Consider the following 18856-nt stretch of genomic DNA (forward strand, 5'->3'; position numbering starts at 1 on the left):
TATTTATTATTTTTCTTTAAAAAAAAAAAAAAGAAAAAAAAAAAATCTCATTATTTGTGCGGGTTTGGCTTTGAGCCCCCCACCCCCGGGCTGCAGTGTCGATGCAAGATGGGGGGAGAAGACGTTATCCCCTGCCGGGATCAGCGTTTTTGGGGTGCGCCAAGGCATGTAGCAGGGTGATGGGGTCCAGGATCAGGCTACGGGGCTTTTTGGGCAGGGGGTTGCTGGAGCAGTGCTGGGAGCCGCTGAGAGCAAGAGGTTCCTCCCCAGATTTTCAGGTTCCCTCTCCGAATCCCGTCTTGGTGCTCTGGGAGCTGGTGCGAGGCCAGGAGGGGGTTGGGGTGGGTGCCTGGATGGCCAGGAGCTGTGTCCCACCGGGGATGAGGAGGCAGGGGGTGAAGGATGCTCCCGAGCATCCCGGGATGGGTTTCCTCCCTCGGTAAGGGCCATGGCAGCCCCGGGATGTGGGATGAGGATGCTCATGATCTGGGGTGGGTTTACTCCCTTGGGAAGAGTCCTGGCAGCGCCAGGATGTGGGATTCAGATGCTCCCAAGCCAGGAGGGGTTTATTCCCTCAGGAAAAGCTCTGGGATGTGGGATGAGGATACTCCCAAGCCAGGGGTGGTTTTCCTCCCTCAGGAAGAGCCCTGGCAGCCCTGGGATGCGGGATGAGGATGCTCTTGAGTCAGGATGGGTTTCCTCCCTCCTTCCCTCCCTCAGGAAGAGCCCTGGCAGCCCTGGGATGCGGGATGAGGATGCTCTTGAGTCAGGATGGGTTTCCTCCCTCCTTCCCTCCCTCAGGAAGAGCCCTGGCAGCCCCAGGATGCAGGATGAGGATGCTCTTGAGTCAGGATGGGTTTCCTCCCTCCTTCCCTCCCTCAGGAAGAGCCCTGGCAGCCCCGGGATGCAGGATGAGGATGCTCTTGAGTCAGGATGGGTTTCCTCCCTCCTTCCCTCCCTCAGGAAGAGCCCTGGCAGCCCCGGGATGCAGGATGAGGATGCTCTTGAGTCAGGATGGGTTTCCTCCCTCCTTCCTTCCCAAGGGAAGAGCCCTGGCAGCCCCGGGATGCGGGATGTGGTGCTTGGAGGCTGACAGCAAACCGCACCCCGAGCCGTGGAGACCTGCCGAACCCGCCTGATGGTCTTCATTATAGAGCAAGGGGCTGAGCTCAGGCCCAGGATCAGCGGCCAGAAGGGAAACCTGACTGTTAAAATGAAAATTAAAACCTCGGCGGGGAAAGAAGCAGGTTTTAAGGTCTGTTTTTAGGAAAGGGAAGCGGATGCTGGTAGCAGCCAGTCCTCTGACCGAAGGCAAAGCCACAGGGCAGAGCTTTGTAGCATCGTGACCCATCTGGCAAAGCCCAGAGCCACCCCAAAGCCCAGAGCTGCTGGGAGCCTTTGTGGTCCTTCCTGAGCGAGGTGCCTTCTTCTCCAGTCCTTCAGCATCCAACCTCCTTCTCCAACCATGGAGAAAACCATGGGGCCAAAGAGGGCCTGATGGGATGGGGTTTGAGGTAGGACTTTCACCTCCAAGCACCAAGGAAGAGGGGGATGTCCAAGCGCTTCTTGGGAGGACATGGGGTTGTGCCTCTCAGGAGGGTCCCCACCTCCATGGGGTGGTTTCTGATGCCTCCTCCTCTCCATCCCTTGCAGTCTCCAGGCCACAGACATCTCCTGAGGACCTGAAGGCACTGATGGGGAACGTCAACCACCTCAACGAGAGCTTTCGGGACATGCAGGTGAAGCTGCTGCACCTACCTCTGAAGGGGGACGTGCTGGATCACATTTGGAGGCTGCAGGACCTCCTGCAGAACCACTCGGACTCCTTGTTCCTCATGACGGGGTCACTGCAGAAGCTGGAAGGGCTTCTCTGGAGCCTGCAGACCCAGGCCAGCCAAACCGACAAGGCAGTGTCCAACCTGTGGGACAGTTTGACCCAGCAGAGTGACGCGGCTCAGCAGGAGATGTACAAGCTCTCTGTGGAAGGCAACAGCAGCCGGCTGCTGCTGCAGCACCACGACCACCTCCTGAGCCACCTGGGCAGCAGGGTGGAGAGCCTGAGCGACCAGGTGACGGCCGTGAGCGGGGCCGTGGACACGATGAACAGGACCTTCTCCTACGACGTGAACATCCACCATACCCGCATCCAGGATCTGCAGGTCCTGATCAGCAACGCCACTGAAGATGCCCGGCAGATGCGGCTCATCCACATAGCCATGGAGGAGCAGCTGAAGCATGAGCTGGCCATCCTCAACAACGTGACGGAGGACCTGCGGCTGAAGGACTGGGAGCACTCCATCGCGCTGAAGAACATCTCCGTGATACGGGGTAAGCTGAAAACCTCTTGTAAGCAGCTCCCTTGCTGGTGCATGACACCTGATGGTGAGGAGAAGTGTGTTCTCGGTGCTTTGGGGGTGGTGGAAATGGTCCCCGTGGCATGGGGATGTCCTGTGGGGATGTCTCAGGGTGCATCAAATCCATCAGACTCTGCTGTTTAGGTGTCCGCAGTGTTCAGGCATCTCCATCACGTTGGACTCTGCGTAGTTGGGACCCTCCAAATGCTCCCCCATGCATGTTAGGAAGAAAGCTCCCAAGGTCCCCTCAACGATGCCAGGGAAAACTCTGCCAGGTCCCTCCTGGCCATGAAAGTGAGCCAGACAGTGCGGCAGACGGTGGGGTTTTGTCCTGCTTCGTACTGCAGTGATCAAGCAAAGGGCTGCCCACCAGCTACCCTCAGTCATTACTGATCGCTCCACTCACTTTACCCTACATCTCCTTTACTCCATTTCCCTCCTCCTGTCTTCTCCTCCCTTACCATCCTCCCAAATCATAGGATGATGGACTCACAGGGTGGTTTGTGTGGGAAGGGACCTTCAAAGGCCATCTAGTCCAACCCCCTGCCATGGGCAGAGACATCTTCAACTAGACCAGGTTTCTCAGAGCCCTGTTCAACCTGTCCTGGGATGTTTCCAGGGATGGGACATCCACCACCTCTCTGGACAACCTGGGCCAGGGTGGCTTGTGCAGTCCCAAACGAATGAACTGGCCACAGGAGGGGAAAAAACATGGAGAAACACAGAAGAACCCAGTGCAAGCTCTTGGGGGCAGAGCGAGAGGTTGGGGGCCAGTTGCTGCCCCACTTCTATGCTGTTGAGTCGCACCTATGGAGGTGGAATGGGCTGTTCCTCTGCTACGAAACCCCCAACTCCAAGCGGAGCTTTATTTCTGGTGCTTCCAGCTGAAATACCAGATGGGGAAGGAAGCAGCTGACGCCGAGGCACTTGCTCCCTCTGGCCATCTGCAGAGCTGGGAGGGGACAGATGTGGTCTGAAATGCAGCAGCTACATGTCTCCGTCCAGGTCAACCACCACTCTTGGGTACCAGCAGCTCATTGGGTTCATTTCCTTGGCCCATGGGGGACGTTGGCTCCTGATGCCCGGGTTTGGGGCTGCTGGGACCACGTTGCACCCGCTGCTTTGAGGTTTTCACAGCTTCCCAACCACCCCCATTGCCCTCTCTTCCCCCCACTGCCGTGGGGAGGATGTCACCCTCTCTTGGATGAAGCCACCGAGGAAGGGGACCGCCAGGGCGCCTGATGTCCATGCACCATGTTACTCCAATTAACATGAGCCGAAAACAAAACAAATCCCATCCCAACGGGCCGGCACCTGATTTATCAGCCGCTGCTCTGACACATTCCTGGCAGCCCCCACCTCCCTCTCTCCCCATCCCTCCGCCCTCCCCACTCTCTGGCAGCAGCGAGGGACCCTGGGGCTGGATAATTTTAGGAGCCTCGTGCCCGGCTAGCTTTATCCTGGCTCCAAATGTCCTCGGATGAATCCGCTGTGCTCCCAGCTGGATTTGGACCAGCAGAGCCAGTCCGGGGAGATGCAGGGCTGCCAGCTTGGGGCTGCATTTTCCTCCCCTCAAGACTTCTACTACCCTGGTCTCTGGCTTTTGAGGCTGTTTGCTGTTGATGGCGGCATGGGGAGGTCCCTAGGCTCGTCTCCAAGCAGCTCGCGTGTCTTGGAGAGGGCTTGGCCTTGCAGCGCAGAGGGGCTCTGGCTCTTAAGTAAGGGTGTCACCAGGAGGGAGGATGCCTGGGATCCACCGCCACGACTCACTGGGTGGGATGTGCTGGCTCGCAGCAGGGCTGGCGGGGTGATTGCAACGGTCCCATCTGGCCATCAGATCCGTGCATGTCATGAAAAGTCCTCATCCCGATGGTTTGGGAGGGTTTTCCTCCTCCGCTGATGCAGTAGTGAGCAGCCCTGCCCTGGGCAGGCAGGAGGGTGAAGGAGGGGTGCATCTGGGCTGGGGTTTTCTTTCCTGAGTGCAAAACCTCAACCACTTGTGGGGTGGGGACCCGTTTGGCAGGGTGTCCGCAGTGCTGCTCAGCCTCTCCCAACCACCCCTCCCAGCTCTCCTCCGTTCTCCACCCCAGCTGCTCCCCATGTCCCATCACACCAGCTCTCCCTGGGGATGGGACCATCTCTGCTCATGGGGCTGCCTGGATGTAGCCAAGAGGAGATATTTGGGTGGCTGATGGACCATGGGGCTCACTACTGTGGGAATAGCTCTGAAGGATGAATGCCAAAACCTAGGAGCCAGCAAACAGGATCAGCCCAGGGATCCTGAGCCCCGTTTCTAACCCCAGGCATTAGGGAAAGGGAATAAGGGACAACATGTCTCTTCTCTGGCTGTGTTCTCCCAGCCTCCAGCTCTTACCGAGCAGGTGAGATTGTCTGTTGGACATGGTCATCTTCCGTGAAACTTAGTTCCCTTCTTAGCCTGTCCATGCCCTTGACCTCCCAGATGTCCTGTGGGATGGTTTTCTGAGATGGTAGATGAGATGGAGGTGGAGGTGGAGGTGGAGATGGAGATAGAGGTGGAGATGGAGAAGGAGAAAGGTGGAGATGGAGAAAGAGGTGGAGATGGAGATAGAGGTGGAGATGGAGATGGAGAAAGAGGTGGAGATGGAGGTGGAGGTGGAGGTGGAGATGGAGGTGGAGATGGAGATGGAGGTGGAGATGGAGATGGAGATGGAGATGGAGATGGAGATGGAGATGAGGTGAGATGTGATGTGATGTGATGAGATGAGACGAGACGAGATGAGACGAGGTGGTGGCAGAGGCCTGGGGGACTGCACTGTAGCAGCTGATTTTAAGGGGGAAGCGCAGCTCCAACCCCCATCCCACCAAGAGGTGCCCCAAGCAGGCAGCTCCTATGTCCCTTCCAGGGTTAACAAAACTGAGGTGGGGCCGTAGTGTGGGTTATTTCCCAGTGTGCCCATAAAACCAGAGCAGATGGAAGTTGTCGGAGCTGCCCCCGCACAGGGGACCTCAACCGAGCCATGCTGGAGCCGGCATGGGGGAAACCAGACATCTCGTGTCAGCAGTAGTTTTGCTCCAGTGCCGTTGGTGTGGGACCCCTTCCCCTCGGAGAGGATGCTTGGGGCAAAGGCAAAGGGAGGAAACGGGAGACCCTTCCTCAGTGGCTCCCACCACAGATGTTTCCAAGGGTTGCTTTGAGTCTTGCTCGTGGTGGAAGAGCCTCTGTTTTGTTTAAGCAAGTGGTTTTCAGCAGCCCAACCTTTGCCACGCTGGGGGGCAGCAGGGGAGGGAAGAACTTGACCTGAACCCTGGAGCACGGCTGGGTCATCCGCATCCTGGGACACCTGGGACCTTGGGGCAGGAGATATGCTGGTAGAAAAACCCCTTTTGCCTTGACACTCCCACTGCTACCCATCAAACTCACCATAGCCTCTATAAAGCCACGGATTTCTGGCAGGCTTTGTTTTCTGTAGGCTGAAATTAATGGCGTCGGCTTATTTTAATTCTTTACTTCCACATTCTCCATTAGTTCTTTATTTCTGAAGGGGTTGGGTGATACAGGGTGGCCTAAACATACCCACGTCATTCCACTTCAACGAACTGACATGACTTGACCTCCCTCTTGCTCTTTTGGGGCACTGAAAATTGACGGCTGTTACTTAACACCGTCTATTTATGCGATCACGTGCTTCCTATTGCTTATTTATTTGCCCGTCTCTTCAGTTTTTCAAACTCCAGCAGGCAAGTAAGCGAATTTAGGAACGTGTAGTTTTACGCTGAGGGTGGTGAGACCCTGGTCCAGGTTTCCCAGAGAGGTGGTGGATGCTTTGATGGGGCTTTGAGCAACCTGGTCCAGTTGAAGATGTCCCTGCTCGTGGCAGGGGATTGGACTAGATGGTCTTTAAAGGTCCCTTCCCACCCAAACCATTCTGTGATTCTATAATTAATGCTATGGGAACGAAAACTCTTTCACCAGCCATCCTGGCACCTTCGTACCACACACACCTTGCCTAGTCCCTGCCCCTCTGCAGCAGCTCTTGAACGTCGCTGGACATTCTCCATTAGTTCTTTATTTCTGAAGGGGTTGGGTGATACAGGGCAGCCTAAACATACCCACGTCATACCCATGCGTCACGGAGGATCCTGCTTCTCCCATCCAGGGCCAGGCAGCGTCCCTGCTGTGCGTGGTTCCTCTTGTTCCCACCCAAAAATGCCTCCTCATTGTACTCAGCTCTCCCGGCTGTCCATTGTTCTTTGCATCCTTTTGTTTTGCCCACTGAGAACAGGGGACATGTCCTCAGCGTTCAACCCCACATTCTCTCAGAGCCCAGAGATGTTCATCACCTAGGGAAGAGGGAACCCAAGGCGACCCATATTTCATAAAATCAGAGAATCACAGACTGGTTTGGGTGGGAAGGGACTGTAAGCATCATCCAATGCCACCCCCTGCCCTGGGCAGGGACACCTCCCACCAGCCCAGCTTGCTCCAAGCCCCGTCCAACCTGGCCTTGAACCCCTCCAGGGATGGGGCAGCCATGGCTACTCTCCCAGCCCCTGACCATCTCCAGCTCGGGACGTTTCCTGAGCTTGCTGCAGTTCCTCTGCTCAGGAACCCGCTAATTTCTGCATAATATTTGCAGATCCGACTTACTCATTCATTAGAGCTGCTAAACATCCCCCCTGATCCTTTCGCATTACCACGTCGCCTGCAGCCCTGGCTGCTTGTTTGCTTTCTGCACAACTGAAACATTATGGCTTTTGGGGTTTCTAGGAAAACGGTGTTTAACAGTTTCCAATTATCGCCCTGCCTTGGTAGGACAAAGACCAAATGACCCCTCCAGGCCTCTCTGTGCCCTATTATCTGTCATCCCATGAGTCTTTTCCTTGTTTTTTCTTTTTTTTTTTTTTTTTTCTGTTCAAATTCTTTCTTCCAACTGATTTAGCTCATAATTGTTTTCAGCTTTGCAGACTTGGCCCTTTGCAGGCTGAGGAATAGAACTCTATTATTGGGTTGGACTTTCTGCTCGCTCACGAGAGTTCACACCGAAAGGCGATCACCGATGGCCCGCTCCTGATGAGATCAGTGATGCAAATCCCCTCCTCAAGGTTCTTCTCATTATTTCCAAAATGCATTCCTTTTCTTTTGGTTTTTCTTTTTTCTTAACCTTATTTCATCGGAGAGGTCACAACCTGGGGTCAAAAGGAAATTCCAGGAGACTGGAATTTCCCATAGAGTCACGCTCAAGGTGGAACCGCGGGAGCTGCAAGGTGAAGTTTTCTGGCACGCGAGGCGGGTTGATGGAGTCGTGTTTGGCCTTTAAAATCCATAGATCATGGAAGAAGGCTGCTGGCAAGCTCCCTCGCTGTCATTTTGCTCCTGTCCACAGGGTTCTGTGTTTATTAGAGGTTCCTGGAGAGCTGAGGAACGATAATGGCCAGTGAAGGGTGGGTGAGTGCATGCACTGATGCATCTACTGCAAAGCCGGGGTGCGATGGCCGCACTCCAATACCTGTTGTGTTTCAGGGCCACCAGGACCCAAAGGAGACCAAGGCAATGAGGGGATGGAGGGTGAACCTGGTCTTCCTGGCCTGCCTGGCCTGCGAGGTAAGAAACGGCACATCCATGGCGCCCGTAACCCTGCAAGCCTTCACCCAAAGTCCATAGAGTCAACGGGACACCTCCTGGTGACTCCCCGACCTGTCCCTTGGGACCTCGCTGGCTAGGCACAAGTCTTGGAGAGCAACAGGATTAACCCGCAGCCCCATCTCCTGCCAGAGTACAAAAAGGGGCAAAAAGTCTCTCTCCTCTCCCAGCTGGCCCCGGGAGAGCGAGAGCTTCGAGGGTCCGTCACCTGCAGATTGATGTTCCCCCAGGCTCCTTTGACTCAGCCACCCAGCCCAGGTTCATGCAGGACCTGGCCACCACCAGGTGGTGGTGGCTCTAAACCCAAGCCCTTACCAGGCACCGGGGCTGGCCCCGCTGCCCGCACACCCCCTGCGGCACATGGGGACGCGGCGTGGGGACCCTCCAGCCTGGCAGAGGGGACTCGGCCACCGGCTGCGGCTCTGAGGCTTTCCATAGGACATTTTTTTTTTCGATGTCAAGAATGCCATTTTTTTCCCCCCTCCTTAATTCCAACCATTGTTTTTAAGAGAAATCCAATTAAATAAAGAACGGAAATCCCACCACCACCCCCCTGAGAACAGGACGCGGCTGGAGCCTGTTTCTAATTTTAAGCCAAACCTAAAAATAATTGGCTTTGCATCCAACTACGGAGGTGATGAGGATCCCCGCTGGTGAGGACTTTTTGGGGGTTTCTGTCTCCACGAAGCTCTTCCTTGTTGAGGTGACAGGATCCGTCCTGCCTGGGGCATGGTCCTCCTTCTCCACCCAGGGCGTCCAGCCCTGGATTCACCTCAACTTGCTGAAGACAAGACCCACGTAGGACCATCAGTGTCAGAGCAAGGGAGGGTTCAGCACAGCTGCTGAGCCCGGGCTGGGCTTAAAACCTCAGATTTTGGTACCCCCTTTCCCCCAGCTCCCCGGCGGGCGGCGGGACCGGCCAAGTCAGGCAGAGCCAGCCTGGAAACGCGATCGCTCTCTGAAAGCCCTTCTCAGCGCTGGCTGCCCGTGCTCGTTTCACCGACGGCTATATTTTTTTGCGTTGACAGATTCATGGCTGTTTTTCTTGGGTGTAACAAGCATCAGAAATGTATCGTCTGGCTTCTTTCCTTTTTGGTTTTTTTTTTTTTTTTTTATATTTTATTTAAACAGAAAAACAAAACAATTTCTGGAGGCTTCACCTTCGGGAAGAGTTGCTGAAATGGCTGCTATTTTTAGGTCTTTCTCTGTCTCGCTTTCTCTGGTGCTTTTCTGGATGTGGTCACAGCACCGGCCCTTTGGGTATGAGAAAGTCGGGGTCAGGCACTGTAAAGCATCCCTGGTAAATCCCGTTTCGCAGAGCGAATCTGCCATCCTGCCTCTACCCCAGCTCCTCTGCCCAAATCCACAGCCAGGCCCTGACACGCTGCAGCATCTCCCCTGGGACGGAGGCGAGGTGTTGGCTGGGCGCAGGAGGGAAAGGGTTAAGCCCCAGACCATGCCCACTGGAGCTGGCGCCCAAATTCCTCCTGGCAGCTTTTTTTTCCCCCTCTTAAACCAGAGGAAAATATTGACTAAGTTTGGAAAAGCCCAGCCCAGGAGGGACGGAAGGCGCAGTGCCGAGGGAATTCAGGGCTCCCCCAGCACGCGCAGGGGAGGTGGGCAGCATCGTGCCAGGCGGGGGCTGAGTTTGGGTGCTGGAGGAGCTCCATCTGAAGGGCTTCTCCCCCAGGAGCTTTGGATCCAGCCCAGGCTTAGACTTGGGCTGAGTCTGCTGGGTCAGTCTGGTGGGACCACCTCCAGGTCCCACCAGAGCCCATCACCATCACAGGGGTCTCTCCATCCACCTCTCCTTGCTGGTCTGCATGGACGGAGGTGACTTCTGGGGCTTGGATGTGTCCCCTCTGAAGGCAGCCCAAGCTCCCAAACCATATCCCCCATTTCCCACCTCCTGGAGGTCAGGGGTTCTCAGATAAGGAGGTTTCATCCAAACCCTTCTCCAATAAATATCAAACCCACCTGGCCAGCGTGCATGGACACAAGGGACCCACAGCTCATGTGGGGCACCTTGTGTCTCCTTGGGGTCTCTGCTCCACCCTGGCTCCTCGCTCTTCCACCTTGGTCTCCAGCGTTGGAGCCCAGGTACCTTAATTTGAACCTTAAGATGCTCAGAGCTGCATTAGCACCTGCCCATCTCTGGGTTAAATCCATCCTGTATCCAGGGATGGGTGCAGAAGGAGAGGATGGGATGGACTCTTGGGTGTCTCCTGATGGTCCCTGTCTCCTGGCGAAGAACCAGAGACCACCTTGCACGTCTGCTGGCAAGCAGGATGTGTGTGTGTGTGTGTGTGTGTGCACACATCTGGTTTTTGTAGGTCTCTGCTGCAACAGGGTCATTTTGCCTCTTTTATCCTTGCTCCAGGGCTACCCGGGGAGAGAGGACCACCAGGACCACGTGGCTTGAAAGGGGACCAAGGAGACCTTGGCCCTCCAGGTCCAGTGGGGATGCGGGGATTCAAAGGTAAGGACCAGCCTCTGTGCATGCTCCGGGGTGGCTCATGGGATCCGGCTGGGCTTGTTGGGCAGCAAACTGGCTCTGGAGACCACTGGGATGAGGGGGAGAGACACTGGTCATGGGTGTGAGGGTGGTGGGTCCCAAACCAGGGACCTGGAGCTCCTGCCGGGAGAGGAAATCTTACTGAACCGGGAGTGTGCACATGAAGAACCTCTGCACCGAGACCTTTCCACCAAGGCACAGCAGTGGAGAGGGTCCAGGGGCCGGAGGGAGAAGGGCGACACTGTTGGGTTTGTGATGCTCCTGCCATGCAGGAGGGTTCTGCCCTCACCAGAGCCCCATGAGGACCTGCCGGGCTGCCCTCCCACGCTTGGGTTTTAGGAATAGCCTTGTGTTTGTTTTCTGCTGACCTTTTCTGGCTCGCTGTGGTTTTGCAGCGCCTCACCACACCCCGGCTAAGAGCAGGGAGAAGCCGTGGGTGTAGGAAGTGGCCACGCACCTATTTAGCAGGACAGATCTGTCCCAGGAGACCTTTTAAAAGACGGCAGGGGGAGGCAGGAAGAGCCCAGCCCAAGGAAGGGACACCACCCTGGGCAGAGCCAAAGGTGGCCAAAGCGGTGCCTTCCCCTCATTTCATGCTTCTGCATGGTGTTGACCTGGGACGTGGCCACGCTGGCCAACAGGACCTGGGGCCGTGGCCACAGACCGGTGTCTGGGTCTGGAAAATGCCCGGAGCCCTGTGGGTGGGTGACGCTGTGTTATTTGTCTTACAATTTGTCTCCTTGGGTGAATTTCATGTGAGAAAGTTGAAGGAAAACATACTTTTCTGAATGTCCTCTCTATCCTCTATCTGCAAACTTGGCATCAAGCTGGCAAACCGGCCAGAGTTGGTGTCCAGTTTTCCTGTATGTCCTCCAAAATGCTGGTCATTGCCAGGGACAGGGGTTGGGGTGAGACCCCCATGTTGTGTCTGGTGGCCCGACCTTCACGTGTGGTGGCCACAGTGGTGGCCATCTCCCGTACTTTGCATGCCACCAGAAAGCCCCTTTTAGTCTAGGAGCACATCTTCCATCCCTTCTCCACTTCATGGTGTCTTTAGGAGAAGGACCTTTCCTAGGGACACGCCATCCACCTCCCAGTGCAGCCCCAGGAAGCTTTAAGTCCAGGTAGAAAGGAGAAGCAGGAGATGAGATGCTGCCAGTGGCCTCCTTCTGTAGCGAGGGAGCAGCGTGAACCTCCCAGAGCTGCAGCCCAAGGCAAGAAAGTCTCCTGCAGGGTTTAGTGCCTGTCTGGTCCTTTTTCCCTTGAGCCATCACTGCTGTCATCACCCACCCTACTCACACGATGGTTCTCCTCATCCCACTGCTCTCCCAGTCACCCCAGTCCGGGCACAAGCTGAGCTCCTGGGGCCTGTCAGCTGCTGGAGATGGCTCTCCAGGCCATGTGGCTGGTTAGATGACATTTATGTAGTGCTGTGTAGTCTTGAAGAACGTTGCTGGGTGCTGTTTCCATCACCCCATCCCACCTAACTGGAAGCCCAGGGTTTCTGGGCTGGTGTGGCTGGGACAAGTCTCCATTCTTCCACCACGGCAGAGGGGCACAGAATACGGAATAAATGCTGCAAGAATAAAGAAGCCAGCATTTTCTGCTTACGTTCCAGTGCTGCCTCTTGAGTTTTTTGGAGGTAACTCTGTCCTGTGGGATCGCAGTATCATGTTGTGGGGGTGCGGGACGTTATCGGAGCTGCGGGGTGAAAATGCCCGGCCTGATGCTGCGGGAGGTCAAACCGACCCCCTGGATACCTCCCTGGCACCAGCCTTGCCAAGGCGCGAGCGCTGCGGGGACGGGTGCTAACGCAAGGGAGACGTTGGCGCCGAGATGTTCCTGGCGGCGCATCAAACGCCGAGCTCCGCCAACCAAAACCACAACACGCTTCAGGGCCGCGGTTTCCTTTCCTTCCCCGGAGCAGAGGAAAGTGGGCTTTTCTCACTGGCCGGTGCCAAGTACTCATTAGACGAGCAAATTATCCCAAGGAGCCTGGGCCAGTTGAATTGAGCTTCAGCAGAGGACCAAGCCCTGATGCCAGATTTGTTCTGCAAAATGCATCGCTGGGAGACGTTTCCTTTCTGGAGGGAGGAGGTTGATGGGCTCCTGCATCACGATTCCGTCCTTAAGACAGAGATGTTAACAGCTGCTCTGCTGGGTTGGTGCTGAGATGTGTTAACAGACCCTGTAGTGGGCGTCACAGCTCCAGCAAGGAGCTCCCTGGAGACACAACACTGAGGATGAAGACTTCCTCCAGTGCTCACCAGCCCAGGAGGTGCTGGAGACCACCCCAGTGCAGCCCCTGCCTCCAGGGGAGAGCCACGGCCACGCTACAGTAGTAGAGCATCAAGCCCCACAAGCTCGGTGACCCTTCCCCAAAGCTGGTCTGCACCTCAAGCCCCCTTGCCCGGGAAGATGAAGCACTTCTGCTCCTGGTTTTGGGAGGCGATGGGTCAGATGATGTGCCAAAGGGTCATCGGATCTTTGCCGTGTGGTGCCTTGCTTCTAGCTATCATCCTTTCACTGGTGTAGAGTAATCCCTGTATCTGAGGAGGCCTCTTGGCTTGAAGAAGGTTAAGTTGCCTCCAGGGCTTCGCCAGCCATGGCCTGGATGCACCCCCTTCCTTGTGCATTTCTTGGAGATGTCCTTGGTTTGGGATGAGAATGACTCCGTGGTTGCAAAGCCATCGGATATTCCCACCAGTGGGATGGGCCACCCCCAGGTCCCACCAGAGCCCATCACCAGCACAGGCGTCCCTCCCTTCTCCTCTTCTTGCTGGCCCATCTGGATGGAGGTCACCTCCGGGGCTTGGATGCGTCCCCTATGACGAGAGCCCCAAACCGCAGCCCCCATTTCCCACCTCCCGGAGGTCAGGGGTGCTCAGATAAGGGGGTTTGATCCAACCCTTTCTCCAATAAACAGCAAACCGCGCTGGCAGCGAGCGCTGAATTTCTACGGTTTATGGGATTCTCTGAAATTTATAGGAAACAGACACCGAGCCAGGCAACGGTCCAAGCCCGGGCTTTAAGTAAAGGCCTGTTTTTCTGCAGCACTAGTCTTACACATCTATAATGACTTTCTTCTGAGCCCAGGAGAGCTATCTGTTCCCTGGGAAATGCAGCCTGTCCTGGGGCTGGGGGCATCTGGGGTGGGTGCGTCTCCTCACCGAAAATCCCGGATCAAGCCATCTCATAGAGATGGTCTGTCCTGGTCGAGGGACGGCTTCTCCCCTCCACAGCTGAGTCCCGAGTATTTTCACTTGTTGGTATTTTCCTATCCTTGATGCATTTTCCCTCTAAATTACCCCAGTGGAGTATTATTTTCCTCATTTCCAAATGGGGAAAATTATTCTGGAAAGTGAACGTGCATCGGTCTTCTTCACTCTTCCATGGGGAATGTCATGCCGGGAACACGTTCAGGAGGAAACAGCAATAAATGAGCCAAGGTAGGGATTGCCAATCTATAGATAAATTCGGGGCAATAAGAGAAGTCCCCTTCCTAAACACCACCTCCAGGCAAGAAGGAGGTTTCTGAAGTGTTGCTGAAGGCAGAGCACGTTTCTGCCTCTGAAGATGGAGGTTTTGCATCTTCTGACCATGGGTTGCTTCAAGACTATGGTGGTCCACCTCACCCTACAGACCCAGGAACTCCCTCTGCCCTCTTCCAGTGATGTCCTCACCCACGAGCTCTGCAGGTTCTGTGCCCTGCCTCCCTCAGCAGCGCTGATTTTTGGAGAAGGGGTGATGCCCAGGAGCAGAACGTCGGTGGAGACCAAGCTTCTGCCATGGGAAGGGCTGAGCATCGCTCGTCACGGTGTCTGTGCCAAAATTGTGTGCACAGTCCAGAAAAACCAGACTGAGCTGTGCTGATTCACCCGCAGTGGGAAACGCTGAGGAAGACCTTGTCACTCGTTGGGTGAAGGCACCAGGCAGGACCTCCTGGTAGGACCAGCGATGATGCCAGCAAGTCGCTCTCCTGAACTTGTCGCACTGTCCCAGCCCCAAGACTCTCTGCTTTCCAGCTCACAGGGGCTTTGTCCCCAGTAGGGACAATCCCCAGCCTTGACACCTCGGGGAGCTGCGCTTGACCCCAGGGTGAAGCCAGCAAGCTGTGCCACCAAAGGGGCTGTCCTCTCTGCTCGTCGGAGAGGTGCTGTGGAGAAAAGAGAGGCGGGAAGAAGTGAAAAAGAGAAAAGAAGAAGGAAAAGGAGAGCAAGGAAATGAAGGGGCTTGGAGGATTGCACGGGAAAAGCCAAGGTGGATGGGGAAGGATAAGGCAGAGGGCTTGGGATGTGTTTAAAGAACCCTTGTGAAGCTCTTGGCAAGGTCCATAAAGTGCCTCTTTCTTTGAAAGGCTCTTTCCCCTGCCCGACGTATATGAAACTAAAGACAAACCAACAGAAAACGCGGTAGCCCAGGTCGGGGATGGGGAGGAGAAGCACACCCAGAACTTTTGGTTGGAGCCACAAACCCATCCCAAAGCAGCATCAGCTCCGATGATGGGCCATTCCCAGCAACACTCAGGATGGGTCCAGCCACCCCGCGGAGAGCACGGTGGCGTGCACGGTGTCACTGTCCCAGGCCATAGATGATCTCAGGGTCTCTTACGGGGATGCCCTCACATTCTCCTCCAGCAACCAGCTCCTCCTTCCCCATCCGTAACCAGTTCCCACTCCTCAGGAGCCCCTGGACCCATTTTTAACAGCTCAGCATCCTTACGCTGAGCCCATCCATTGCTTTTTGGAGACCTGGGTGTGCTCGGTTGGCGAATGACACCCCCATCAGGGCTCCTGGGGGAGCAGCGTCTGGCCTTGAAGTGCTGCTGGGCATCTCGCTCTGCCTGTGCCAGGAGACCCTGGTTCCCACCATGGCATTCCCAGCTGCTGGAGAGGTCTCACCACCAGCTCCGCTGCCTTCTGCCAGCCCTGCCTCTCCAGAGAATCATCGAACCACAGAATGGTTTGGGTTGAAGGGACTTTAAAGGCCGTCTAGTCCAATCCCCTCCATGAGCAGGGACATCTTCCACCAGACCAGGTCGCTCAGAGCCCCGTCCAACCTGGCCTGGGATGTTTCCAGGGATGGGGCAGCCACAGCTTCTCTGGGCAACCTGGGCCAGGGGCTCAGCCCCTCACAGCAAAGAATTTCTTCCCAATATCTCACCTAAATCTCCCCGTTTGCCGTCTGAAGCCATCACCCCTCATCCTATCACTACATGCCCTTGTAAGAAGTCCTTCTCCAGCTATTCCTGTCCATCAAGCTCCACCTTTCCACCTGCACCGCTCTCCATCATTCCCGTAGGGCGCAGCCCGGAGCCTCCGAGGAAAGCGCTCCTGCTCGGGAAAAACCTGGATTTGGGAGGACAAACACGAAAGAACCGCGACTTTTGCTTTCCGACCTCCTTTCCTCGGGGCTGGGGAAGGAAGGCGTTGGAGAGCGCAGGCTGCTCCGCCGTCCCGGTACCATCACGTGCCGGCGAGCGGCATCTCTGGCCGCTCTCCCGCTGCTCGGGGGGGGCCCCGTTGTCATCTGGTTCCCATCAGCGGGGCAGGCTGCAGGCAGCTTTCCTCCATCCGCCGCAGCTGCGGCTGCCCAGGGGACCCATCTCGCCTTCCCAGAGCCTCCGAGTTAAAGGGCAAGAATTTCCTGCACTTTTTTAAAAATAATAATAATTATTATTATTATTATTTTATTTTATCATTATTATTTTATTTTATAAGAAATTTCCCCGCGCGCACGCGTGTGTGTGCGTGTTGTTTGCTGTTCTCCCACGGGGACAAAAGAAGGGGGATATATGGGAGCGGGGCCGCGGTGAAGGGCTGGAGCTCGCCTGGAGCATCGCTGGCCGGAGCGTCCCGGAGCCTTCCCCGGCCCTTTCCAAAACCAAACCCACGGCCCCACTCGGGATGGTGTTTTCCACGGGAAAACACGGCTGCTGCCCGGCAGGAGCAGAGCCGGAGCGCGGGCGGGGGCTGCTGGAGGCGGTGGGATGCGGGCAGAGCCAGCCCAGGCTCTCCGGCCGCCGGGAAAGCCAAGCCGTGACACAGATAATTATTGAGCTCATTATTTTTATATGGAAATAGGCGCGGTTTTGAGGAACGGCCTGTTTACCCAGCTGGTCTGAACATTCACCCCCCCCCATCAGCATCGTGTCCTTTCGATGGATTCAGGGTCTGGTTCCGTAAATCCGTTCCTGAGGAGGTACCAGCCGGCTGCGGGAAGGGGCGATGCTCCATCAGGGCTGCGGGAAATCACGTCCCTGCCCCCGCCCCCTGCAAAATGAAGCCTTTTTAGCCCTAAATAGGGGTTTTTTAGCCCCAGATTCAGGGTTTTCTTTCCTTCGTTCCTGCTGCTGCCCAGCAGCCAGGACGTGGCTGTTCGAGGTCGGGGGGGGAGCAGAGCGGGTGGGATGGTTCGAGGGACCCCCCTCCCCCCCGCCCCAGCCCTCCATCCTCCCTCCGCTGCGGGACACGCACCCCGGGGGGGGACTGCTGGGGGGTTCCCCCACCCTCCCATCCATACCCTGCACCCCGAGAAGGGGGGTCTTGCACAGCCCCGGCCCCCCCTGGCGAGGGAGTTCCCAGGGCAGGACATTTTCCCATGAGGATGCAGAGGGGAAAAAGCAACTTTGGGCATAAAATCCAAACACACGGAGCCCGGGGAGCGGCTGGTCCCCCGCGGGATAAACCCCGCACGAAGCCGCGTTTTCCCAGCCCTGGGTTGGTTTTGCCTTGACGTGGTTTGACCCCAGTTGGCAACTGGGACCAGGCAGCCGCTCGCTCACCCCCCCCACACACACACCCCACCGCCCCGAGTCGGGCTGGGGGGAGAATCGGAAGAGTAAAAGTGAGGAAAACCACGTGGGTTGAGATAAGGACAGTTTGATGGGTGAAACAAAAGCCGAGGAATTCATTCCTCGCTTCTCACGCTTCCCACGGCAGGTAGATGTTGAGCATCCCCGGGAGAGCCGGGCTCCGTCACGCAGAACGGGGACTTGGGAAGACAAACGCCGTCCCTCCCAACGTCCCCCCCTTCCTCCTTCTCCCCCCGGCTTTATACACCGATGTCCCATGGCATGGAATATCCCTGGGGTCAGTCGGGGTCCCGGCTGCGTCCCCTCCCGACTCCTTGTCCTCCCCCAGCCCATCGCTGGTGGGGTGGGCTGAGGAGCAGAAGAGGCCGTGAGAGCTCAGCAGCAACCAAACCCACCGGTGTCCTAACACCATTCCTCAGCCCAAATCCAAACCATACCACTGTCCCAGCTGCTAGTAAGAAAGTCGACCCCATCCCAACAGAAACCATGACATGCCTTCAAAAAGAAGCATCCCAGGAGAAGGCGGGGGAGCGAGGAGCTGGGTCCCACCACCACGCAGCATGGCCAGGGGGTCAGGGGAGGGACTAACAAGTCATTTGCTGCTTCGTGCCTCAGTTTCCCCAAGATGATAAAACCATCCAAGAGTTACAGACACACCTCATTGCCTAAGAGCGGGATATCCAGTAAAAATGGGATTTTTAACAAGATTTATGCCCCGCGGTCTTTCTTTTCCCAGGTGACCGAGGCCCGAAGGGGGAGAAGGGGGACCGAGGTGGCAGCACGGGTAAGTGCCCGCTCACGGCCGTCTCCCCGCTGCTCGGGGCAGGGTTTGGGTGGTGGTTGCGGTGTCGGGAGCTGGTGGGAGAAATGCTTGGGCGAGGAGGAGATGGAGCGGCGGGGAGGGATGTCGGCAGCATGCAAGGACCGAGGATGCTCGAGGAAAGTGGTTGTGATGTTACGGCAGAGCCAAGGAGGGGGGAGCACCTTCTTCTGCACCCCCTGGAGCCCTTGGCGTGCAGAGACACCAGCCAGGCTGATGGGGCTGGGTTATGGAATCACAGAATGGTTTGGGGTGGAGGGGACTTTCAAAGGCCACCCAGTGGCACCCCCTGCCCTGGGCAGGGACACCTCCCACCAGCCCAGGTTGCTCCAAGCCCCGGCCAACCTGGCCTTGAACCCCTCCAGGGATGGGGCAGCCACAGCTTCTCTGGGCAACCTGGGCCAGGGGCTCACCCCCCTCACACCAAAGAATTTCTTCCCAATAGCTCATCTCAATCTCCCCTCTTCCAGTGTAAAACCCTTCCCCCTCGTCCCATGGCTCCCCTCCCTGCTCCAGAGTCCCTCCCCAGCTTTCCTGGAGCCCCTTGAGGGACTGGCAGGGGCTGGAAGGTCTCCGCAGAGCCTTCTCTTCTCCAGGCTGAACCCCCCCAACTTGGTTGGCTTTCTGGGCTGCCAGCGCACGGTGCCGGCTCATGCCCGGTTTCTCCCCCCCCGGCACCCCCAAGCCCTTCTCTCAGGGCTGCTCTCCATCCCTCCATCCCCAGCCTGGG

General features: G+C 56.6%; 1 protein-coding gene across 3 annotated transcripts in view; it reads left to right on the top strand.

The window, feature by feature from the left end:
* The window catches only part of SCARA5 (scavenger receptor class A member 5), a 40151-nt gene that overhangs the window by 13299 nt on the left and 7996 nt on the right, over nt 1-18856 (top strand). For all 3 annotated transcript variants that reach the window (XM_054197075.1, XM_054197077.1, XM_054197076.1), the window contains exons 4-7: nt 1654-2328; nt 7858-7938; nt 10358-10456; nt 18043-18090. In XM_054197075.1, the coding sequence (XP_054053050.1) occupies nt 1654-2328; nt 7858-7938; nt 10358-10456; nt 18043-18090 (903 nt within the window). The remainder of the gene's footprint in view (nt 1-1653; nt 2329-7857; nt 7939-10357; nt 10457-18042; nt 18091-18856) is intronic.

This window comes from Rissa tridactyla, chromosome 3 (assembly GCF_028500815.1).
Source record: "Rissa tridactyla isolate bRisTri1 chromosome 3, bRisTri1.patW.cur.20221130, whole genome shotgun sequence".
Classification (NCBI taxonomy): Eukaryota; Metazoa; Chordata; class Aves; order Charadriiformes; family Laridae; genus Rissa; species Rissa tridactyla.